At 41.5% G+C, this 26,859-nt stretch overlaps 1 protein-coding gene across 1 annotated transcript; it reads left to right on the top strand.

Annotated features, from left to right (window-relative positions):
* On the top strand, positions 1 to 26,655 carry PLAT (plasminogen activator, tissue type). The gene is made up of 15 exons (XM_069944935.1): positions 1 to 66; positions 8,269 to 8,345; positions 12,149 to 12,232; positions 12,751 to 12,793; positions 13,501 to 13,632; positions 14,063 to 14,173; positions 14,454 to 14,628; positions 16,313 to 16,404; positions 17,777 to 17,948; positions 21,777 to 21,862; positions 22,411 to 22,603; positions 22,679 to 22,815; positions 23,077 to 23,217; positions 23,980 to 24,128; positions 25,705 to 26,655. The coding sequence occupies exons 2-15, from the start codon at positions 8,337 to 8,339 to the stop codon at positions 25,870 to 25,872; spliced, it is 1,692 nt and encodes a 563-aa protein (XP_069801036.1). The 5' UTR covers positions 1 to 66; positions 8,269 to 8,336; the 3' UTR covers positions 25,873 to 26,655.
* Positions 26,656 to 26,859: the final 204 nt, after the last annotated feature.

Here is a 26,859-nt window from a genome sequence, read left to right as displayed (position 1 = left end):
ACTAGCTTTATAAAGAATCAAGTGGCATCAAAGTGTTCACATCTCAGGGGCAGAAAACCCGCAGAGGTAAGTGCCAGCTCCCCGGATGCAGGGGGACAGCCAATGACTATGGATGCAACTGCTATATGCAGATAGGAAAAGGATGAATAATGCTAAAATACTGAAACATTAATATATGCAAGTGGTCTGTATCTGTATTGGGCACAGTCTCATTTTATATATATATATATATATATATATGTGTGTGTGTATTCTATGTAATAGGACTGTTCCCTGGTCTGTATCTCAGTATATAGTGCACAGTCTCTGGTATATATATATATATATATTTACTTTACATAAAAGGACTGTTTTCTGGTCTGTATCTTGATATAAAGAACATAGTCTCTGGTAAATATCATGTATATAACAGGACTGTTCTCCGGTCTGTATCTCAGTATATAGGGCACAGTCTCATTATATATATATATATATATATATATATATATATATATATATATATATATTAGAACCGTTCTCTGGTCTGTATCTCGGTGTAAAGAACACAGTCTCTGGTATATACTGTATACATATATCATTTATATAATAGGACTGTTCTCTGGTCTATGTCTCAGTGTATAGGACACAGTTTCCGGTATATATCATGTGTGTGTGTATATATATATATATATATAATGTGTGTGTATAATAAGATTGCTCTCTGGTCAGTATCTCAGAGTATAGCACACAGTCTCTGATATATATATATATATATATATATATATATATATATATATATATATATATATATATATTTATATATACATATATATATATAGGACTGTTCTGTGGTCAGTATGTCAGTGTATAGGACACAGTCTCTGATAGATAGATATATATATATATATATATATACGTATGTATATACAGTGGTACCTTGGTTTAAGAGTAACTTGGTTTAAGAACGTTTTGATATAAGAGCTCACAGTTTTTCAAAATTATGACTTGGTTTAAGAGCATTGCTTTGGTTTAAGAGCTCCCTGTACTGTGGGAGTGCGCATGGAGGAGGGGCATGGTCTGCATAGCGGGGTCTACAGCCCTGTACTCAGACCCAAAAGGTCTTCCTCACCTTCCAAATCATACCAGATCCACTTCAGGCTCGGGCTTGCATCAGGGGACAGGACTGTGGAGGTAATCTCTCCATAGCTGTAACCCCTCTCTCCCCGGACAGAGAGTGCTGCTATACTGTGCCCACATATGTCCGGCTCATTCCTTCATGCTCCCTGCAGTCTCTGTCGGCCCTTGTGTTTCCCATCCTCTCCATTACTGTACAGTAACCTATAATATCACAGATTCTGCTGTTTCTGAATGTTTGTTTCATTAATTTTACATGTTATTCAGAATAATAAATCATTATTTTTGGGATGTGGAACCAATTGTCTGCATTTCTGTGATTTCTTATGGGAAAATTTGCTTTGGTTTAAGAGTGGATTTGGATTACAAGCACGAATTATGCTCGTAATCCAAGGCACCACTGTATATATATATATATATATATATATATATATATATATATATATAGAGGACTGTTCTGTGGTCAGTATCTCAGTATTTCCCTCCTGCCGGTTTAGGACTTTCTCCATCCTATAGACATGACGGTCTCCGTGCTCCGGTATACTATATGTGTGTTGGGCCTCTTGAGGTCAGATATCAGTAGGCTCCTGTATGTGTGGGGCCTGGGCTGTGATGGTGTCAGGGTCAGATAACCCTTATCGGCTGTATCAGGACCTCACGTGGTAAACAAACAGATTCAGCCCTGTGGATCAGGATGGCAATAAGAATCATCACTGGGGAATAGCAATGTGTCCTCCTGCATGCGGCTGATTTCGGGGGTCCCCTACTAGGAGCCCCCACAATCACTTGTTCTGCAGGTGCTCATAGTACATATGGGTAGAGGATGTATAAACTATCCAGCATCACTATAGAGTCACAGGGGTCCCATGCTGTGCACATCCCAGAGATCCTTCCTGCGTTTGGTAGATCATGACTATCTCAGCACCTGCACCAGTGATGACATGACCTGCAAGAGGAAGGAAACGTGACTCTTTTTGGCCATTTTACTTCCATGTTTAGGCTCTAAAAGTTTTTGTAGGACACATGAACCAAGTAACACTCCTTACCATCAGGTGCAGGGTTGGAAAAACACAGCTACTTTCTTCCAGAAACAGTGCCACTCTTGTCATGAGTTTGTGTGTGGTATTACAGCTCAGTCCATTCAAAGGGGAAAGATTTTTTTTTTTATTCAAATCAACTGATGTCAGAAAGTTATACAGATTTGTAATTTACTTCTATTTAAAAATTGGCATGGACAAAGGTGGCAGCAGAGAGCACTGTGTAAGACTGGAAAGAATATACCACTTCCTGCAGGACATACATCAGCTGATAAGTACTGGAAGGCTACAAATTTTTAAAAAGAAGTAAATTACAATTCTATATAACTTGCTGACACCAGATAATTTGAAAAGTTTTTTTTTGCTGGAGTTCCCCTTTAAGTTAAAGTAGAAGCCCGGACATTTTAAAAAAAGCAGGCAGCCAGCAGGGGGAAACATAACAACCAAACATTACTTACCTCTCCACGTGCCTGCGAAGCGCCAAAGGCTCCCGGAGTCCTGATGACGTCACAACGTGGGGAATAATGCCGACCCAGATGACACATTGCACGCTCAGCCAATCAGTGACTGCAGCGGCGTCCTACCCCAGTCGTTGACTGGCTGAGCCAGAAGCCCATCAACTGGGTTGTGACGTTAGTTTAGGAGAGATCACAGAGCCCAATGGGAGTCCCGGAGCAGCGATCCAGCACTAGAGAGGCACGGGGACAGGTGAGTAATGATAGTTAATTTTTTTTCTTTGCTTTAATAGAGCCAAGTTGTAATACCACACTTAACCTGAAGATAGGTGTGGCGCTGTTTTTGGAAGGAAGTAGCAATGTTTTCAGAATCCTGGATAACCCCTAATACCCTTTCACCGTAGATGATGCATCCGTCCATCAGCTGTAATCTGAAGCGAGTTTCTTGTATGAGTCGCCTCCTTATATCCAGGTGTCCTTTACCTTCACTGACAATTGCACATTCTTTCAAGGAACGCTTTCACCATGAGTCACCTCTCACACCGACCACTTAATGGCGGTATCACAGACAAGGCTACATTGTATTATCTAAGACTCTGCTCTTGCTTTGATTTTTAATTACGTCCGCTTTGCAATCTTCAACGATAAAGCTCCAACATATATAACTGTACTAAGTGTATACCACATAGGAGCATATATCTTCTATAGGGATGCTGCTGCTTTCATTACAGCTATAGGCCATGTTCACACAACGTATATTTTTGTAAAAGTACGTCCGTTGTTGCCGATTGCAACAACGGCCGTGATTAATACGAAAATATACGTTACCTTGACGTCTATGGGATCCCGGCCGGAACGTATACACATAGGGGGAGATTTATCATCATGGTGTAAAGTGAAACTGACCCAGTTGCCCCTAGCAACCAATCAGATTCCACCTATTATTCCTCACAGACTCTTTGGAAAATGAAAGGTGGAATCTTATTGGTTGCCGGGGGCAACTGAGCCAGTTTCACTTTAGACCATGTTTGATAAATCTCCCTCATAGTATACACTCTGACCGGGATCTCTAGCGGCACCGCAAACAACTGACATGCTCTGGCCGCACGATCCATAGTGTGCAGTGGGGAATTCTGATGCGGGCGCGCACGGATATGCCCGCATCAGAACTCTGCGATGCTAAAGATCATCCGGCCGGTACTGCAGTTCCATCCTTTTGTATGGCTATATTCACACGCTGTATTAGACCGGTCGTTCTGTGACCCGGTCGGGTCACGGAACGGCCGGTCTCATACAGCGCGTAAACATAGCCATACAAAGGTGAATTGATGTGTACCCTCCAAATACTTAACAATAGGAAACTTTATTGGAGTCTATGGAGGCTTTTTGCATAGATGCAGGAACACACACTACTGAGGATGGACCTACAGTGCCCACCACTCCCCCAACCCAACAATACCAACCAGGTCTGGGTATGAGCGTTGTATGTCTAGTAAGATAGTAAAAAAACTAGAAAAATACATATAGACAAATCCTAGTAATAGGGACCATATGCACACTATAGTCACCCATCATAGAGAGTTTTACATATCTACGATATGATTTGGATCCATGAAACATGGTCAGCAGGATGTTGTCTTGACTGGAAAACTCATTTTTATATACATTATTGGGACTCCATAGAGGGGCGTCTTTTCTTTGGGAGCTGAGAGTGGCTACTAAGTGAGTCCTGATCTTTGGAGGACCATACATGACATGGACACCTCATTGATTTCCATTTGAGATGTGTAATGCCTCATTTCCCCTGTGGCGGTGCTGTAGAGAAATTCAGCAATAGCTTGGAGAGTGGGGAGACCTTCTTGCTCTACCACTGGTTGGGGCCACCAAAATTTTTTCCCTTGAGCCAGGGATTGAAATACAGGGTTAGGGCAATACACGGAACCTTTGCCCCAGGTGAAAAGAAGCCAAACTATGGGAAGCTGAGGAAATTGAATATTACACCATTGAACACTATAGCTGATGCTACAGCAGTGATTTCTTTTTTTTTTGGGGCTCTCCTAACAAAAAAGGGATAATTTATACTGGAAAACATCTTGGTTAGTGATTTCATCATTGCACAGAACTCTTGAACTCTCTACAAGAGGATAAATAGTTCCTGACACATCCTTCATGCGCAGGTTTTGGAAGTCTGCATAAGTTTTTAGTTTGCACGAATGACCTAGATATGGTTTCCATAACCAGAACTTGAAATAATCATCTTTGCTAACATGACTGTGTTATGATTCATCGTAACCAGACCCTTAAATTATCCGGCTTTGGAAGATGGTCACACTCTCCTTCCCAATCTCCTACCATCTCCGATGGTTAAAAAAAAGATTTTATTCTATGGAAAGTAGTGGAGACAAGACTAAATAGCACCAATGTATGGAAACTTAGTTGTCACGGAAAGTACTGACAAAACAATCTCCTTAGCAGGTGATGGACTTTTAAAAAGTGTTGGCCAACCATTGAAATGATCGGGTCCACCAGTGGACAGAATTACTAAAACAGGGCTCCGTAAACTTTGAGTTCTTTAGAACCTTCTCACTGGTTCCTTAGAAGACAACAGCCAGGAGAGCAAAGAGAAAACACACCGTCATATATAAGGACAGGCAAAAAAGTCAATATATCTAATATATACTGTGGAATACTTTACTCAACCCTGCACCAAGAGTTCATGGGCATACGCGAGTTTACTGGCATACACGTTAGATAAAGGTCATCTAAACCCACAATTTTCAGTGAGACAGGACAACCACATAATATGTACGCTGACCTCCTTACACTCCCCCAAGAGTAGATAGTAAAGTGAAGGACTACCCGATCCTTTTGTTCTCGAGGACAAAAGCTGCCACCAAAGGAGACTGCCCTTTGCCTGTTGAAAACACATGGATGCTTAGCCAATGATGCATTTGTATTGGGAGGATCGGAAGAGATCACGTTTGGTGAACGCCTGTCTAATGTTTATGACCAGATTTAAAGACTTTCAAGCATAGTTCATGCACGGTTTTGTTTCATGTATTTTTTGTATTTTTCAGCATTTTCATGTTTTATGCAAATCAGATAACGGCACTTGAGGAAGTTGAATGTCACACTATTAAACACTCCAGAAGATGGGTGGGTACCCACCATACTATGATCACTTTTATAATACCCAATAGGGATGGTCCGAACCTGCCGCGGTTCGGGTTAGTACGAACCTGAACTTTCGGCAATGATTCCTGCTGTCTACCCGCTCCGTGGAGAGGGTGGATACAGCGGGAGGACTGCCTGGAAAACTGGGATACAGCCATAGCCAAAGGCTGTATCCCAGTTTTCCAGGCGGTCCTCCGGCTGTATCCACCCTCTCCACGGAGCGGGCAGACAGTGGGAATCTGATGCCGAGAGTTCAGGTTCGTACAAACCCGAACCTCAGCACGTTCGGACCATCCCTAGTACCCAACCATCATCTGTAGTGACCAGTAGTGTAACATTAAACCTTCCCAAGTGCCTGGTTTCCTGGATTAGAGGGATTGTCTCTGCTGGAAAACCACTTTGTTTGTGAATTCCTCATTACACAGAACTCCTGTTTAACTTCTAACCCATTGTGGACAGGTTTTGGAAGTTTCTGCATAAGTTTTTAGTTCACGTGAACCCTACAGAAGAGAATGACCTACATATGATTTCCATAACCAGATCTTACAATAACACTCTTGACTTTAATAACATGACTGTGTTATGATTCATCGTAACCAGACCCTTAAACTATCCAGCTTTGGCAGATGGTCACACTCTCCATCCCAGATTACCACCAGCTCCAGAACGAAAAAAAATTTATTTTATGGAAAATCGTGGCAAAATTGAGACAAATAACACTGTTTTATTGCTGATTTGAAGTATTCATGGAAACTACTGACAATAATCTCCTTAGAAGGTGATGGACTTTCAAAAAGTGTCGGCCAACCATGGAGATGAACTAGTCCACCGTAAACCTCCGGTGGCTCCTTTCTTACATAGTAGCCTGATTCTGCTGCCACTATCAGACACCGATTGTGGTTACATATTTTAGTGGTTACTTTATGGTATAGCTACCATAACACGACCTGTAAAACATGCCTGGATATCAGTTGTTGTGTCGAAAGAGTAGGAGGTAGAGATGAGTGAAACTACAGTAAGTTCAGGTTCGTGAAAGCCTGAACTTGGGATTTGACTCCTGGTGGTTAAAGAAGATGGATGCACCCTTAGGGAGTCCTGGGAAAACGTGGATACAGTCTATGAGTGTTTGGGGTTTCGCAAACCCAAACTGACTGTAATTTCATTCATCTCTAGTAGGTTGCCTAAAGCCAACCATACACACTAGATAAATGTCACCATTTTTAACAGGACCGGCCAACCATCTAATATGTATAGGGGCTCCTTACATTAACCAATAGCAGATGTTGGGGGACAGAAAGATTTTAGCTATCCAATCCTTTTGCTCTTGGCGACATAAGCTGCCAGCAGAGGTATCTGGCAACAGCTTAACCTGTTTGGTCGAGCATACATTTGTATACAGGGATTGGGAATTGGTAATAGGAGGGAATGAATTAAGAGATAGCCAAGTCCTTAAAGGGGTTATCCAGCACTACAAAAACATGGCCACTTTTTTCCATAGACAGCACCACTTTTGTCTCCAGTTTGGGTGCAGGTTTTGTAATGGTGCATTTACACAGACAGATTTATCTGACAGATCTTTGAAGCCAAAACCAGGAACAGACTATAAACAGGGATCAGGTCATAAAGGAAAGGCTGAGATTTCTCCTCTTTTCAAATCCATTCCTGGCTTTGGCTTCCAAAATCTGTCAGATAAATCTTTCTGTGTAAATGCACCCTAACTCAGTTCCATTAAAGTGAATGGAGCTTAATTGCAAACCGCACCTGACCTGGAGACAAGAGTGGTGCTGTCTCTGGAAGAAAAAGGCCATGTTTTTGTAGAGCTGGATAACCCCTTTAAGGGCAAATTGGCCTCCATTCTCATGATCATTGGTGGTCCCATCAGTCAGACCCCTGCCCATCAGCTTGTCCTGTAGATCGGGGTTAACTCTTGGGCTAACCACTATAAGTAATTCATCCACAGACAATTTTTAAGGGATTCTCCATAACAATGACTTGCCAATTGTCTTACCGGCAGCGGTACATATTATGGCTACCTACTTAAAGGACCTGGGGGGCAATTTGCCAGCTGTCCCCAGTAGTCAGCATGAGTAAATTCCCCTTCAGAGATGAAAAGGTTTCTAAACACTTAGATATACTAAGAGACATAAACATATCTGACGCTGGAGTCCACTCACTATGTACTCACGTAAACTACTTTACATTCCGCTTCTGGTTAACCCCTTGTATTGAAGCGTTTACACGTCTATGATGTATATTGACTATGTGATGTATTACTTCCCTGAATATTTGTTCGCTGGGCACACTCATCACTTTGTGTCTCTATAACTTCCTCTATATGAGCACTCTCTTTCTCTCTGAGTTGTGTTGTGGTCCTCTCTTCTAGGACTCTCCTCCTCCTCCTACACATGTCCCCCGCCTGCCTATCTCCTTTCTTTCCCTCTGCTGACTAACCCTTTAGTAATGTTGTCCTCTGTCTTTTCTCTGAGCAGCTGCTCGCAGTCTTCTGGGAGAACACAAGGCTACAGACTGCAGAAGGTCTAGCAAGAAGTCTCCAACCATGCAGAAGGTAAGGGAGCAAGCACTATACATTACATACGTGATACCTCTATGATCAGTGTCTGGAGGACCAGAGAATCCTCCGGTGGGCCCCCAGGTTTAGAACCTGCACTAACAATGACTGACATATTGTTTCTCAATGGTTCTTCATTGGTGGCCCCCAGGATCATTTCCGCTGGTGGGCCCCAGATACCCCAGTCCCACACTGTCTATGATATCATGACTTACTGGTTGCAGACGCAAGATGCATTAGCAAATGACAAATTGCATCCACCAATATGAAATCATGTGATGGGCTGTAGAAAAGTTTCGTAGAGAAAGGATACTGCTTCAAATACCTTCTTGAAGTAGTACTTAAAGTAGTTAAAGCAATTGTCTTTCCATTCATCCTAATGGCAGAGGCGTAATTTGAATCTCCTATGCAAAATTAACATATGTGATATAAAATGATCGGGTCTTGATATTTGGGCTTCCATTAGGCATTAGGGTCTGTTCACAGCTGCTTCCTCTGCAGCCCCTATAACTGTGCCCATATCATAGGGAACATGGGGGGATTCTCTCTTTAAAGGCTTGGTATTTATGCATTATGTAGATGCCCTATGATTGCAATGGGTGTTGTGTACTTCATCTACAAGGATAAGGGCCCTATTCCACCGGACGATTATCGTTCAGATTATCGTTAAATCGTTCGAATCTAAACTATAATCGTTCGGTTGAAATGCAGTTAACGATTAACGACCGAACGAGAAATCGTTGATCGCTTTATAAGACCTGGACCTATTTTTATCGTTGCTCGTTCGCAAATCGTTTGCATTGAATAAGACGTCGTTCGGTCGTTTGCAGTAGACACGAACGCAATAGCGAAGAAATAGCGAAGAAAAAACTATCGCAATTACGATCATAAGTAACGATTATTGTTCCATGGAAATGAGTGAACGTTTTCAGGTCTTTCGCAATAGCGGTCGTTTGAGATCGTTAACGATTATGCGAATGATAATCGTCCGGTGGAATAGGGCCCTAAATCACAGCTGATCACCTGAGGTCCAGAAAGGAGTTGACCAGGGGCTACTTAGTTGAGCATAGAAGAGCTTATTTCTCGATCACTTGCTCCTTAAAGGGAACCTGTCACCTAGACGATGCTATATAATCTATCACCATCATGTTATAGAGCAGGAAGAACTGAGCAGTTTGATATATAACTTTGTGGGAAAAGATTCAGTATAACTTGTAACACGTTGAGTGAAATCCCTCCCAGACCCCAACTGATGAAAAGTTTTTGAAAGTTTAACGTTTTTAAAGTGATGGTACCTCTTAAAAAAGTGTCCGGTGTTGCAGTTCAATCCCATTCTTTTGATCATACTTCTGATCAATGGGGGTTATGAAGGTCAGGACCCCATTCATCACTAGGGAGAGGCCATCAACGCACTTTCCCAAACAACCTTTTTTAAGTCATGCCAAGAACCCTTTTCCTTAGCCATCCCTGTTGCTAAGCATTATCTTGATGGAAATACAGCCGCCCTGTCATGCATCGCCTTTAACCCTCCGGAAATGTACTATAAAAACATAAAATTCTTCCCAGAACAGCCAAATTGCATCTGACCATTACAACTTATGGTAGACGCTTCAACATAATTTCGAGATTCATCAGCCGATGACGAACTCGCTCCAATGAGTTTTTCTGGATATCTTCCATTAAGGAAACAATTGTATAAAGTATACCACCTTAATACTTAGAGAGTACGGTATGTTTGGCTAAACAGTGAAAAAGTTGAGACACGAAGAAGAAAACACACAACACTTCATTTGATTCCAAGTAGACCAGGCGCTGAGCCAACTGGAAGATGCTCTAGTAATCTGGTGGGTCAGACTAGGCCTGGAGTGATGTTTTTCTTGCCTCAATAACCTAAGCCCGTGAGTCATCTGATGACCCATAATGGTTCATGTTTTCAGACATAGAGTAGTAATTGAATCCAGCTCATCCACACTGCTTGGATCTTAAAAGAGACACATTTCATATGATGCTTGTAGCTTTTTTTATACAGTAAGTAATGGGCTTTAGAGTTCAGGTAATTAAAGACATATTTTTTTTATCAGAAAAACAAAAAAAGTTACCAGTAAATAAAAGATTTTCACCCCTGTGCCCTTAAGTTATTAGTATTCATTGCACCCAGGGAGACTAAAGTTATTTAGACTTAATTTAGATTTCTTAATAGGATTTCTATCATTTATATTATTTTAGGAATTAGTAGTATTGTTATTATTACTGCTCATTTACCATAAAAAAGAGGGAGGGGATTACTTCTGAGCTAATATGAATCTCTTTAGATCATTATGCTGTGTAATCATAAGAGATCTCCAGTGATTTAAAAAAAAAAAGTAAAACATATACCAGTAAATATAAGCCCCACAGTTTTCCACCTCTGTGCTCTTAAATGATTAGTATGAATGACACCCAGGGAGATTAAGGTTAGTTAGGCTTGAACTAGATCCCCAAATGGGATTTGTACAATTAGCATTATTATAATAAGTAGTAGTATTGTTGTTATTATTATTATTATTATTATTATTATTATTATTATTATTACTGCTTTACCATACCAAAGAGGAATGGAATTATTTCTGAGTTAATAAGAATCCCTTTAGATGACAGGTGTCAAACTCTTGGCCCTCCAGCTGTTGCAAAACTGCAATTGCCATCATGCCTGAAATTGTAGTTTTGCAACAGCTGGAGGGTTACAAGTCAGACACAGTAAATATAAGCATCCAAGTTTTTCACCTCTGTGCCCTTAAGTTATTAGTATAATTGACACCCAGGGAGTCTAAGGTTATTTAGGCCTGAATTACATATGCTAATGAGATTTATATAATTAATATTATTATAAGAAGTAGTAGTATTGTTATTATTACTGCCTATTTACCATTTAAAAAGAGGAAGGGAATTATTTCTGAGCTAATATTAATCTCTTTACACCATTCAGCTGTGTACTCATAAGAGATCTCCAGTGATTTTAGAAAAGCAAAAAAAAAAATAAAATAACAGTAAATAAAGGCCATAAGTTTTCCACCTCTGTGCCCTTAATTTATTAGTATGAATGACACCCAAGTGGACTAAGGTTATTTAGGCTTGAATTCGATCTCCTACTTCGGATTTCAATTATTAATATTATTATTATTATTAGAAGTAGTGATTATATTATTGTTATTAATTCTGAGCTAATATGAAGCTCTTTAGACTATTCACCTGTGTACATAAAAGACATTTATGACCAATCATACCATCATACGACAGTAGCGGTCAAGACTATTTGTAAATTTTTTTTTCTTTTCATTTTTGGGCCAGGAAAGTCTTGAAACCACATCCTCCATTTGCGTAAATCCCAGCACACTTTGTCATATACAGTAACGGACAGTTCATTGTAATACCATGTGGCAGGCAGACAGAAGGCCTTTGTTATGGGAAATGTAGGCTGCGTAGAACTGATATCAGGAACTTCTGTTCTATGTCATCTGATTATTTCAGTAAGGGCTATATCTAGACCACACATGGACAAGTCTATAAATTACAGCCTCACTGACAGATCACTGCCGTCATTCCAGGCCTGGATTCAAGGGATGAGATAGGAAAGATATAGTACGTGTTAGATGCGAGGATCAAGGTCTACTAATAGTCCTGGGTTATGTTATTCTATAGAGGGTTCTGGAAACTGTAAGTTATGGAGACATGATAAAGACAAGAATGTGGGGGAGAAATCTTTGGCTGTGAAATATTCTGGATGAGTAGCTTCATCTTAATTTAGTGTCTTCTCCTTGCAGGCCGAAACATGTCTTCTTGGCCACCGGGCCATGACCATCTTATTGATCGTCCTCCTTGGTGAGGTTGTATCATCCACTACAGAGGTAAGAGGTCTGATCAAATAACGCTACAGTACACTATATGCTTTTGGTTATAGGCCTTAGCCTAGATTACCTCCTTGAGGCCGGGAGAGGTGGCTGTTGGACAAACTCTAGGACCTCACCATACACATAAATGGGAGGGGTAAGCCCCTATCAGAAGCGGAGCCGTCTTATACCTCCAAGAACAAAAGGGTCCAGAGTTAGAAATCCATCACACTCGACCCCCTTTTCCACCAACATCATCTTTTGGTAGAGAATTGGGAGGCCTTTATACACCCTATACTGTTGACCAGACCCACAGGTAGTGGTGGATTTGGCTGACTTTAGTATAAAGTGTTTGGCCAACTTAAAGAGTAGCTCTGTTAGAGTTGTTCCCTTTCTGATGGACTCTTTCAGCCTTTCATATGGCCATGTACGGCTCCACATCATGGCTCCAAACAATCACTTTATTGTTTATGCTTAGTATTTCACAAAATCCACGATCAGAATGTCCACGAACAACACTGTCACTTCTTTCTCAGGTCTTTCATCGACGAGAGAAGAGAGGAACAAGGACCAATAAATGTGATTATTGATTTTTTTTTTTTTATTGTCTTGGGTTTGGACATTCATTGTGAGGAATGAGACAATGGGGAAGATGCATTTCGGTTTCATATATAGTGGTTTGTTAAAGGGGTACTCTGTAGAAAAAAAATGCTTTCAGATCAACTGGCCAGAATGTTATACAGATTTGTAAATTACTTCTATTTAATATTCTCCTGTGTTCCAGTACTTATCAGCTGCTGTACGCCCTGCAGGAAGTGGTGTATTCTATCCAGTCTGACACAGTTCTCTCTGCTGCCACCTCTGTCCATGTCAGGAACTGTCCAGAGCTGTAGCAAATCTCCATAGAAAACCTCTCCTGCTCTGGACAGTTCCTGACATGGACAGAGGTGGCAGCAGAGAGCACTGTGTCAAACTGGAAAGAATACACCATGTCCTGCAGGACATACAGTAGCTGATAAGTACAGGAAGACTGGAGATTTTTAGAATAGAAGTAAATAACAAATCTATATAACTTTCTACCATCAGTTGATTTAAAAAAGTACCCCTTTAAGTGGGAAATGTAAAGAAGATTCACTCACTATACTATGGTGTCACTTCATTTATGGGTAGGGGTGATGTGATAAGAGAGCTAGTCATTGGGAAAGATACTGTATCATATATGGACACTTTGAATGAATCTACAGCCCATGTAAAAATCATTTTGCTTATTTCACCTTTATCTACAGTAACCTGCACAGAAAGACATTCCGGAAGAATCTACACGGCTGGCGACACCTGGCTGCGCCCTGCAGGGCGGAGGGTGGAGTTCTGCCGCTGTGATGAGGGGCGAAGCAGGTGTCACAGTGTGCCATTCATGGGTAAGACGCTAATTCCAACGGAAACATGTCTGACGGCTATTTGTCCTGACTAGAGATAAGCGAACCGGCCGAGGTTCGGGTTCGTATGAACCTGAACTCTCGGCTTCTGATTCCCGCTGTATCCCAGTTTTCCAGGCCGACCTCAAGGTTGTATCCACGCTCTCCACAGAGCATGCAGACAGCGGAAGTCAGAAGCCGATTGTTCAAGTTCATACGAACCCGAACCTCGGCCGGTTCGCTCATCTCTAGTCCTGACTCCCCGCATGCACACCCAGCCCATCTGAGCGTACATGTGTTCCAGATGGGAAAAGTAAAACCAGACACCTCTAGCCTGTCTCTTAACTTATCTTGATTCTACTTAGACATTAGATATGCGTTCCCCTCGGCTAAGGACAATAAAATTAATTCTCTCTCGTGTTTTTTTCAACAGATTGTACCGAGACCAAGTGTTACAATGGAGGGCGCTGTGTACAAGCTCTGTACTCCCCGAATTACCTGTGTAAATGTCTCAGCGGATTCACTGGAGAGCACTGCGAAATAGGTACGAGGGGTGGTAGCCATGTTGTACTGGTTATAATGAAGGTATATGAGGGTATCCATACACTTCATATACCTATACCAGCTATATGGTCATATAATATGCAAACAAGACAGCGGGGAACTGTTCATATACAGCCATATATTATGGTCACATACCAGGCCCAAATGTCCTTGGCACCATAACAGGGCTCTCTGGTAACCTTTACTATGTCCTCCCCATACTTATATGTACTTCTTTATACTGATTGAATGATATTGAAAATCACATGACTGCTTTGCAGATACTACAATGTCTTGTTACGAGGGCACAGGACAGTCCTACCGAGGAAACTACAGCCGGACAAACAGCGGACTGAACTGTGTGAATTGGAACACCCAGGCACTTAGTCAGAAGCTGTACAATGCACAGCACAGAGACGCACAACAGCTCGGGCTGGGAAACCACAACTACTGCAGGTACTATAATTACTGTGCATGTGTATACTGCCCCCTACTGGTATGACAGCATTGGTACATAACTAGTATTAAAGAGACTCTGTCAGTAGGGTTAGGCTGTCCTATTTCAGGGTAGCATAAACTAGTGACAAAGAAGCTGAACAGAATCATGTATCACTTACATTGATCTGTGCAGCTGATCCAGAGATATCCTCCTGAATAACAGTAGTCCTCTCCATTATGTGCATGAGCTCAGACTCCTGGATATTCATGAGAAACAGAAAACTTCGCCCACCAGCTGCTGATTGGCAGTTATCTATCCGTGCTGTGTATAGGCAGTCACCTGTGAATCAGCAGCTAGAATCCTATTCTCCTGCATATTAGGAGAACGGCTGAGGAAAATTAGTAATACATAGATCTGTTCAGCATTTCTGTGACTAGTTTATGCTGCCTTCATTTAAGGCGGCATAAACCTAGTGACAGGTTCCTTTTAAGTTATTATAGTAGTCACTTAAAGTGATACTGTCACTCTCTTTACTCTCGCTTAATTTCATCGGTGGACAGTGTCACCTAGGCTGGGCTTCATGGCAGTCAGGCCCAATATCCTGGCTATGGAGAGAGCCCAACTGTCATGAAGCCCCGCCCAGGTGACACTGTCCACTGATGAACTCATTTTAGAGCAGATGATCTAAGCTTGTGGATGGTGCAAAGAACCGCACATAGAGTAAGGGGGGTGACAGTATCACTTTAAATGATCTGAGCTGCAATACCAGATGCAGATTAGGGGCAAGAATGGTGCTGTTTCTGTATTCATGTAGTCATAGGTGTATACCTTGTTACAATCTTATAGAATTTAAAGGACAACTCCCGCGGGACCCCCCCCCCCCCCCAAAAAAAAAAAAAAAAACACAGACACACACAGGCACCATACTCACCATCCCTCTGGTGATGATCGCCACTCAATTCGCCCGCCATTCGTCTCTTCGTCACCGCCGTCCAGCAATGTCTCTCACTTCTAGGTCCAGGGGATGGAAAAGGGGGCCAGACCGGGTATTTAACCACATTACAAAGTTATATAACTTGTGTGTTTAATAAGCAAAAAAAAAAAAATTTTGTGGGAGTTGTCATTTAATATGGAATATCAAGATGGCGATGCTGTACTGAAATGTATTAAAGTAATACCTGTCACTTTAAAAACTGTTGACTTATCTTAGAGATTAAGTCAAAAGTTTCTTAATTGGTGGGAGTCTGGGTCTTGATTGATAACGAGAATGAGCAGGGAGAAGCACACAGCTGAGAGCTTCTCTCCATGCTCACTAAACAAAACGGGGCAGTCCGAGTCTGTAGCGAGCATTTCTGCCAATTCCATCTAGCCACTGGTGGTGGTCTGAACACCCAGACCTTAACTGTCCAAAACTTTTGACAAAAGTTTATTTTTAAAGTGACAGTACCCATTTAAAATCCCTGGAAAGAAGAGTGCAATAAATGGTAGAGAAGTAGTTGTTCTCACTTTCTGGCTATCTGGATAGGTCAGCTCCTGGCACACTTGGCCTGCCCTGCAGACTGAGCAGGAGGAGGCAGGCCTGTTCTGAGGCAGGAAGCCATTCTGGTGACGGGCCAGCTCTGAGATATTTATATAACTATAAAATCTGCTGAACTGGGAGCCACTGCAGCACCTAGATTAAAGTGATTTATTATTTTACAGGAATCCGGATGGTGATAAAAATCCCTGGTGTTATATATTTAAGAATGGGAAGTACAGCTGGGATTACTGCAGCGTGCCAGCCTGCCGAACAAGTGAGTGCCAGCACAGTCTGGAGAACGTCCATTGTCGTACCACAGGATGAGCTGCCAGGAAACAGCTTATAGTGTTACAATGGAATTTCCAGCAATTATGGAGACAAATTATATGTAGTGATAGAATTATTACCAACACCTAATAGCTGCGTACACCTTTACTACCACTCCGCCTAGTTATACAGGAAGTCCTGGGGCCCCAGTGCCAAATGTGTATAACTTCTATAATACTGCGGTATGTGCCACCAGGGTTATGCTTATAACATCCCCCATTTCTCTATTTGATGTCTATCTAGGGTAGCAGAATATTTAGTTTTTTATTGTCCCAATCGAGCAGCTTTGTACAAAGCCTGGAGAGAACACAAGGGCTCATCTCCTGCTAATCTGTTCCAAGGGGGTGGAGTTTAATTCATGGGCGGAGCTTACACTCTATCTTCCAGAGGGGGGAGGCTCCTGCTGCAGCCACAGTTATAGGCAGGACAGTGAGGTTAAGGGACATTGGTAATCTCCTTGGACACAATGATTTCTTTATATATTTCTCATTGTTAGGCCCCCTTTCTCACATCAGTGTTATACTGTCCGCAATTACGGATCCATAATTGCGGACAGTGCAGTACCCGCTGACTTCAATGGACCCATTTACACATCTGTAGCTGCTATGGATCACTGGAAAGGGCTGTGATCTCTGCCGGATGACCTGTACTTAAGAATGGGTCTGTGCAATTGTGAACATCTACAGATTTGTAAAGGGAGTTTTAAAAAAAATGTTTGTGCATTTTTTTATTTGTGTTATAGTGTTTATATATTGTATGTATATTGGGGGAGATTTATCAAACATGGTGGAAAGTGAAACTGGCTCAGTTGCCCCTAGCAACCAATCAGATTCCACCTTTCATTTTCCAAAGAGTCTGTGTGGAATGTAAAGTGGAATCTGATTGGTTGCTAGGGGCAACTGAGCCAGTTTCACTTTACACCATGTTTGATAAATCTCCCCCATTGTGTATACAACACTGCAATATATAGTGTATATATATTGTAGTGTAACATGGAGGTGAGAGAATTTTTTTATTTGACTCCACCTGGTGGTGATTAGCGGTATTTTTTATTGTTTTTTATTTTGCATTTACTTTATAAGTGAGTTATGGGGTGTACATCTCCTAATAGTAAAAAAAAATAATTCTGTCTATGAATCACCTAAGCAGTGTGTCCTAGTTCAATACTTTGTTCATTAATACAGGCCAACATAGTGGACAGGTGAATTTTGTTTGATGCAGTAAAATCTGTATCTCTCCGCCATGAAAGATACATGGATGACTAATAATTCACTGTTTAGATCATCATGTAATAGAATAAAAATATTTCTCCTATACAGACACTTCAGACTGTTACTCTGAGCGAGGGACCACATACCGAGGATCGTGGAGTACCGCCATATCTGGCTCCAGCTGCTTGCGGTGGGACTCACCATTGTTGAAGAGAAAGCAGTTTAGTTCCTGGCAACCTAGTGCCCGTAGATTAGGGCTGGGAAGCCACAATTACTGCAGGTAAGTGCTGTAAAGGTTGTGTAATAGTAATAAAATATATATACAGTGGTACCTTGGTTTAAGAGTAACTTGGTTTGAGAGCATTGCTTTGGTTTAAGAGCTCCCTGTGCTGGGTGGGAGGTGGAGCAGGGGAGGGCATAGTCTGCATAGCAGGGTCTAAAGCCCTGTACTCTGATCCAGGAAGTCTTTACCTTCCAAATCATAGCAGATCCACTTCAGGCTGGGGCTTACATCAGAGGACAGGACTGTGGAGGTAATCTCTCCATTAATGATGAGCGAATAGTGAGCGAATATTCGATCCCATTAAAGTCTATGGGAACAAGTATTCGATAAGTGAAAAACATCTATTTGACCATTTGGAGGGTGAAACCGGAAGCTGGGGGATTTGAATGCTTATCGAATATTTGTCGAATATTCGCGGGATATCTATCTATTCGATCGAACAGTATTCGCTCATCACTACTCTCCATAGCTGTACCCCCTCTCTCCCCGGACAGAGCACTGCATGTATGTGCCCACATCTGCCCTGCTCATTCCTTCCAGCTCCCTGAAGTCTCTGTCGGCCCTTGTGTTTCCCATCCTCTCCATTACTGTACAGTAACCTATAATATCACATATTCTGCTGTTCCTGAATGTTTGTTTCATCTGTTTTACATGTTATTCAGAATAATAAATCATTATTTTTGGGGTGTGGAACCAATTGTCTGCATTTCAATGATTTCTTATGGGAAATTTGCTTTGGTTTAAGAGTGGATTTGGATTACAACCCCGGCCACGGCCCCCCCCCCCCCCCCCCCCCCCCGGAACGGATTATGCTCGTAACATAATAATGCACCACTGTACTCCTATATAACACTGTACACTATGAAAAACCTAATTGTACACATGAGACATGAGAAGCTGTGTGTCAGGCAGCTCTATCTCTTAGAGCAGGAAGTCTCAGCATGTTACATATGGCCCACTCACCTCCACACAGCCCAAGGCTATGTTCACACAACGTACACTACCGTTCAAAAGTTTGGGGTCACCCAAACAATTTAGTGTTTTCCATGAAAAGTCACACTTCTTCACCACCATACGTTGTGAAATGAATAGAAAATAGAGTCAAGACATTGACAAGGTTAGAAATAATGATTTGTATTTGAAATAACATTGTTTTTACATCAAACTTTGCTTTCGTCAGAGAATCCTCCTTTTGCAGCAATTCCAGCATTGCACACCTTTGGCATTCTAGCTATTAATCTGTTGGGGTAAGCTGGAGAAATTGCCCCCCACGCTTCTAGAAGCAGCTCCCACAAGTTGGATTGGTTGGATGGGCACTTCTGGCTTACCATACGGTCAAGCTGCTCCCACAACAGCTCAATGGGGTGGTGATCTGGTGACTGCGCTGGCCACTCCATTACCTATGATAGAATACCAGCTGCTGCTTCTGCTGTAAATAGTTCTTGCACAATTTGGAGGTGTGTTTAGGGTCATTGTCCTGTTGTAGGATGAAATTGGCTACAATCAGGCGCTGTCCACTGGCTATGGCATGGCGATGCAGAGTGATAGCCTTCCTTATTCAGAATCCCTTTTACCCTGTACAAATCTCCCACCTTACCAGCACCAAAGCAACCCCAGACCATCACATTACCTCCACTATGCTTAACAGATGGTGTCAGGCATTCTTCCAGCATCTTCTCATTTGTTCTGCGTCTCACAAACGTTCTTCTTTGTGATCCAAACACCTCAAACTTGGATTCGTCCGTCCACAACACTTTTTTCCAGTCTTCCTCTGTCCAATCTCTGTGTTCTTTTGCCCATCTTAATCTTTTTCTTTTATTGGCCAGTCTCAGATATGGCTTTGTCTTTGCCACTCTGCCCTGAAGCCCAAAATCCTGCAGCCGCCTCTTCACTGTAGATGTTGACACTGGTGTTTTGCGGGTACTATTTAATGAAGATGCCAGTTGGGGACCTGTGAGGCGTCTGTTTCTCAAACTAGAGACTCTAATGTGCTTATCTTCTTGCTTAGTTGTGCAACGCGGCCTCCCACTTCTTTTTCTACTCTGGTTAGAGCCTGTTTGTGCTGTCCTCTGAAGGGAGTAGCACACACCGTTATAGGAAATCTTCAATTTCTTAGCAATTTCTCGCATGGAACAGCCTTCATTTCTAAGAACAAGAATAGACTGTCGAGTTTCAGATAAAAGTTCTCTTTTTCTGGCCATTTTGAGCGTTTAATTGACCCCACAAATGTGATGCTCCATAAACACAATCTGCTCAAAGGAAGGTCAGTTTTGTAGCTTCTGTAACGAGCTAGACTGTTTTCAGATGTGTGAACATGATTGCACAAGGGTTTTCTAATCATCAATTAGCCTTCTGAGCCAATGAGCAAACACATTGTACCATTAGAACACTGGAGTGATAGTTGCTGGAAATGGGCCTCTATACACCTATGTAGATATTGCACCAAAAACCAGACATTTGCAGCTAGAATAGTCATTTACCACATTAGCAATGTATAGAGTGTATTTCTTTAAAGTTAGGACTAGTTTAAAGTCATCTTCATTGAAAAGTACAGTGCTTTTCCTTCAAAAATAAGGACATTTCAATGTGACCCCAAACTTTTGAACGGTAGTGTATATTTTCGTAAAACCGTGTCCGTTGTACAACGGCTGTGATTATTACGAAAATATACGTTACCTTGCTGTCTATGGGACCCCGGCCGGAGCGTATACACGAAGTATAAGCTCCGGCTGGGATCCCTAGCAGCACCGCAAATAACTGACATGGCAGTTTTCATTGAATAGCGGCTGTAGAAAACTCTGTCAGTGCACACTATGGAGCGAGCAGCTCCGGCCACTCGCTCCATAGCGTGCAGTGGAGAGTTCAGAGCTCTGCTGCTGCAGAGATCATCCGGCCGGTACTGCAGGGATGATCTTTTCAGAGACCGGCCGTTCCGTGACGTTGTGTGAACATAGCCTCAAGCTGTATCACGTCTTTGGCCCGCAATACAGTTTGATTTATAAACAGGTAGTACCGTTGGAATTAGGTTAGCTCCATAGCACCACCTAGTGGCATCTGAGAATACTCCCTGGCATGGCTGTTTTAGTAAATATGTACTTGTATTTGCCATGTGCCATTCCAGGAGAGATAACAAGGGAATGGCACAATGCAGAATCCTAAGTCTAGGTGATATCCCAGGGTAACTACAGTCATTTACAAGAACAAACTTGTCAAAGAATTAACAGGAACTATTTAAACAATTCCTCTCATTAAAAACAACTTTACATATTCTGATATTACATCAATATCCAATATTCACTTCACTTCACTTTTTAAAAAATGGAGCTTTCTCTGTGAAATCCAAGGTTATAACATTGGCCACTAGGTAATAAAACAAGCATTTGTTTCAATATAAGCATACATTGATTTATACTGTAAAAATAAAATGAAATTGTAGACGTCACAATCATATACACAAAGTATATAGGATTAGTTCAGGAGATCACCACATGTGGAGTGAATGCCTTTCTGATATTTATTGCTCTCTCCCTGCACTGTGATTGACAGCATGGGAGCAGAGCTTTCACATCAAAATTGCTATAATTATTGACGCTAATTCATTGACAAAGTGGAGCTCAAAATAGTGACACCTAGTGGCCAATGTTATAGCTTTGAATAACACACAGAAAGGAACTTTTTTTTTTTCATAAAGTGAATAACAAATATGTTAGATATTGATGCCTATTAACAGCAAAGCTGTTTTTAATGACAGCGCCCATTAAACCATTTTTCTGAAGCCTGGATACTTAACGTAAAAAAAAGTAAATTCACCTTTGTACTTTGCAGGAATCCAGACAATGATGTGCGTCCTTGGTGTCATGTGATGAACGGCACTGAAACATCCTGGGAATTCTGCGATGCCCCCCGATGCAGTAAGTGACACTGAATAATGTTATATAGTTTGTAAAAACACAGCCATCCAGTTCATCCTATTACCCTACAGTGTTGATCCAGAGGAAGGCAGGAACCTCCATAGGGTATAAGCCAATCCTCCTCATAATTGGTCAGAAAGTTATACAGATTTGTAAATGACTTCTTCTTAAAAATCTCTAGTCTTGCAGTACTTATCATCTGCTGTATGTCCTACAGGAATTGGTGTATTCTTTCCAATCTGACACAGTACTCTCTGCTGCCACCTCTGTCCATGTCAGTAACTGTCCAGAGCAGGTGAGGTTTTCTATGGGGATTTGCTGCTGCTCTGGACAGTTCCTGACATGGACAGAGGTGGCAGCAGAGAGCCCTGTGCCAGACTGGAAAGAATACACCACTTCCTGCAGGACATACAGCAGCTGATAAATATTGGAAGATTTGAGTTTTTTAAATAGAAGTAATTTACAAATCTGTATAATTTTCAGGCACGGTTGAGTTAAAAACGTTGGAGTCACCCTGAAACTAAAAACAATTTTTTATTTTCCAACAGCTACTTGTGGTATCCGACGACCCCAGCTACAGCCTCGCTTCAAAGTCGCTGCGGGTAGATCTGCACACATAACCTCTCACCCATGGACGGCGGCCATCTTCCGTGTGTCCAGGGGAACAGAATATTTTCGTTGTGGAGGGACCCTCATAAACCCCTGCTGGGTGGTGACAGCGGCCCACTGCTTCCATGAAGAGTGAGTCTTTTACCTGTCAGGCTATAGATGGCGCTGAATATATTAGGTCTCATTACTTACAGCCTTTTTTTACAGGTCCTCCCCGAAATTACTGCGGGTGAAGCTGGGGCGGACATTCCAGGTTAAGCCCGGAGAGGAAGAGCAGAGTTTTAGGGTGGAACAATTCCACATACACCCCCAGTTTGATGATTTTACCTTTGACAATGACATTGGTGAGTGCATGCAGATGGAGTACTCCTCCTATCATGCCTGCTCTTTTAATGGGCTACTTCTTTCTAGAAATGACACCACTGTTGTCCAGTGGCTGTAACTGGTACTGCAGCTAAACTTCATCCACTTACAGTGTACCTGTAAAGTTATAGGAAAAATGATTACAGTGCAACACAGTGCACAATAATTATTTTTAAAAAATTACTTTAATTCAGAGACCATTGCCATTTGTTATGCATCTCATGACTATTCATGCCTTACAGCTCTTCTAAAGCTCAAGTCTTCTTCTGGATCATGTGCTATGGAGACAGACAGCGCTCGGTCAGCATGTATGCCTGTCAGGGACCAGATGCTACCGGACTGGACAGAATGTGAAATCTCAGGATTTGGGAAGCATGCCCATAGTAAGGAAACAACAACAACAATAATAATAATAATAATAATAATAATAATAATAATAATTAGTGGGACTCATTGTCTTACAGATTTGACTATTTTTTTACTGTATATTACATACATCCTTAACTGTAAAAATTGATACAATATATAATATGTTAAAGTTGCATAAACATATATTATATGATTAAAATACAAACTAGATACAAACTAGAATAAAATAATATACATTAAATTCATTGAGATATTGGTGACTAGTACAGTTTATTGCAATACCACTTTTGACCAGAATTGGAAGAGAATATTTGTTATACACATCAATGCAACAGCGCCCCCTCCTCCAGTCACAGTCAAATGTACTAATATTTGGTATATAATATAAATGTCAGCCTTGTCCTATAAAGAGGACAGGGTATACCTACTTATCATATGGTCCTATTAATACAGCATACAGATACCATGTACACTGTCTTGGGTCTTTAACCCTCTATGTCTTATATGACCTGTACAAATCATTGTATCCACAAGATTTAAGAAAACATAGATGCTATCCTACATAAACAGTGCCAGTGCCACCATTGTCCTCAGGTTGTGCATGGTATTACAACTCGGCTTAATTTAGTTTAATGGAATGGAGCTGCAATACCACCCACAAACTGAGGGCAAGAGTGGCGCTGTTTCTGAAAAAAGTAAAATTATATAAATATTTGTTGTTTTTTTTCAACAAAAAAAAACCCTTTGGATAACCCCTTTAATGATTCCACTTTCAGATTCTCCATTCCTGTCTGACCAGCTTAAGGAAGGTCGTGTAAGGCTATATCCTGACAAGCTATGCACCCCTGAACAACTAGCCAACCGAGATGTGACTCCAAACATGTTGTGCGCAGGTGACCCAGTGAACCAGGACGATGCTTGCCAGGTGACTGCTTTTTGTCCTTTGAAATGCTTGAATTCCATACTTGTATTTCTACTCCCAAAATGGAGGCAAATCCCATAGTGCAGGAAGTTGGTCAGATTGTATATGGTGCCTGGCATCCAGCCAAAAAGGACATCTGGGAGGAGCATTGTGGGCGTAGTATTAATATTACTGATGGGCGGCATCTGGCAGCCTTCTTACTTGGATCCCAGGTCCAACAATAAGTAAACAACGCCCCAAACTCTGATTCAGGGAGCTGCATATGAGATATCTTATCATTCACTAATTTGTTTAAACAAATGCTTATTATAGATGACCATAAGGGAAACCTCTGTTTTAAAGGGGCACGCCATACAGATTTGTAAATTACTTCTTTTAAAAAGTTTCCAGTACTTATCAGCTGCTGTATGTCCTGCATGAATTGGTGTATTCTTTCCAGTCTGACACAGTGCTGTTCACCTCTGTTCGTGTCAGGAACTGTCCAGATCAGCAGCAAATCCCCATAGAAAACCTCTACTCCTCTGGACAGTTCCTGACATGGACAGAGGTGGCAACAGAGAGCACTGTGTCAGACTGGAAAGAGCAAGACATACAGCAGCTGATAAGTACTGGAAGACTGGACATTTTTAAATAGAAGTAATTTCAAATCTTTATAACTTTCTAACAGCAGTTGATTTGATTTTTTTTTGACAGAGTACCCCTTTAAAACAGAGGTTCCCTTTATAATCACCTATAAGATGTTGTTCGTATAATAATGGCCATTATGTTCTAATACCGTCTGTTATTTGCTGGTAAATTATGACAGTAAATCATTTTTGACAGTATACATAGCCCGACAGTGTAAAAAAGGGGTTGTCTTATTAAAACACCCTCCTTTAGGCTATGATCACACAGTATTTGAAAGTGTTTTACACTGTATTAAATTCAATTCGATGGAAAAACTCCTAAAAATGTATGTGTATTATTATTTTCTTTTATTGCAACCTTAATTATTAGAAAATTGTTTAAAAAAAACAACATGGGGGGAGATTTATCAAACTGGTGTAAAGTGAGACTGGCTCAGTTGCCCCTAGCAACCAATCAGATTCCATCTTTCATTTTCCAAAGAGTCTGTGAGGAATGAAAGGTGGAATCTGATTGGTTGCTAGGGCAACTGAGGACCCATTTACACAGAAAGATTATCTGACAGATTATCTGTCAAAGATTTGAAGCCAAAGCCAGAAATGGATTTAAAAACTGGAGAAATTTCCTTTATGACCTGATCTCTGTTTATAGTCTGTTTCTTGCTTTGGCTTCAAATCTTTGGTAGATAATCTGTCAGATAATCTTTCTGTGTAAATGGACCCTAAGCCAGTTCTACTTTACACCAGTTTGATAAATCTCCCCCATGGTATTAATTTTGGACAGTTGAGACTTGTATAGTAGCTTAGCGCCATTGAAGTGAATGGGACTGAGCTGCAATACCACACACAACCTGTAGATGGCAGCCATGTTTTTCCAATCGTGTACAGCCCCTAGAACTGCAACGATCAACAAATCCTATTGTGTCAAATGCTAATATTACATCCCTTCCCTGCAGGGCGATTCTGGGGGGCCGCTCGTATGCTCCGTCAATGGCCGTATGCATCTCTTCGGCGTCATCAGTTGGGGTGAGGACTGCGGGGTAAAGGACAAGCCTGGAGTATACACCCGAGTGACCCGCTATATAGACTGGATACGGGATAAAACAGGCATCAAACTAAACTGAGAGCCAATGGACACTACAACCATTCATACCACTAAAGACATTGCTGGATATGGCGGAGACCAAAGACTTTACCCAGCGTCACTAACAGGGGCCCGGCCTACGCTGTGCAATGACTATAAGGGATATTTATGAGGTTTTATATATTTAATAGGCCAAGGACTAACTTGAGTCGGTCCCTGTTTCGGGAATCTCCAAGGTGACACTAAGTCTAGTAAGGAATCTTATAGATCTGGATGGATCTGCAGTATGGGGCGTATTACTATTACCGAATGATTCTCTATACTGATGGGTAAAGTCGGCCGTGCTATAGTCATATTGAGGAAGCAGTGGAAAAATTGGACCATGAGGACGCCCTCACACACTTTTTGTCTGGCTTTTTTCAGGCCAAAAAAAAAACGACAATGCGGCGCATTTTTGTGTTTTTTTTCCAGCATTTTTTTCTGGTGTTTTTGACTTTATGTGTGAATGATCTCCTGTTTGTGGTTTAGGCGTTTTTGTGTGCTGAACAATGTGACTAGGTAAAGGGGCCAAGGTCGATATGAGCGTCTACACGTATGTAACCTGGTGTTACAGGATAGAGATATATCAATGAATGTAGAGAAACCACTATATGTATACATGTATACCTGGACAGATAAGTCGCTTAAATACATAACCATCAGGTAAGCATGTGACTATGTATTAATGGATGCGATCTTATTAGAATATTTTATATTGTTTGAAGTGTGTTTTATTTCTCTAAAATAGATTTATGATATTAAAACTGATGGGGGTCGTCCTGTTTTTATATCCAGTTTTATATACGGTGTCATAGTGCCTGGTTCAGAGTAGCTCCTACACTGGAGGACTGAGCATGGTCACGGAACGGACGGTCTCAGAAAATATTATCCCAGCCGGTACTGCAGTACCAGCTGGATGATCTTTAGCGCAGCAGAGTTCGCTCCATACTGTGCACTGACAGGGTTTTCTGCGGCCGCTATTCACTGA

Source organism: Dendropsophus ebraccatus, chromosome 1, assembly GCF_027789765.1.
Source record: "Dendropsophus ebraccatus isolate aDenEbr1 chromosome 1, aDenEbr1.pat, whole genome shotgun sequence".
NCBI lineage: Eukaryota > Metazoa > Chordata > Amphibia > Anura > Hylidae > Dendropsophus > Dendropsophus ebraccatus.
The sequence above is the reverse complement of the archived record's forward strand: the minus strand, read 5'-3'. Positions and strand labels throughout refer to the sequence as shown.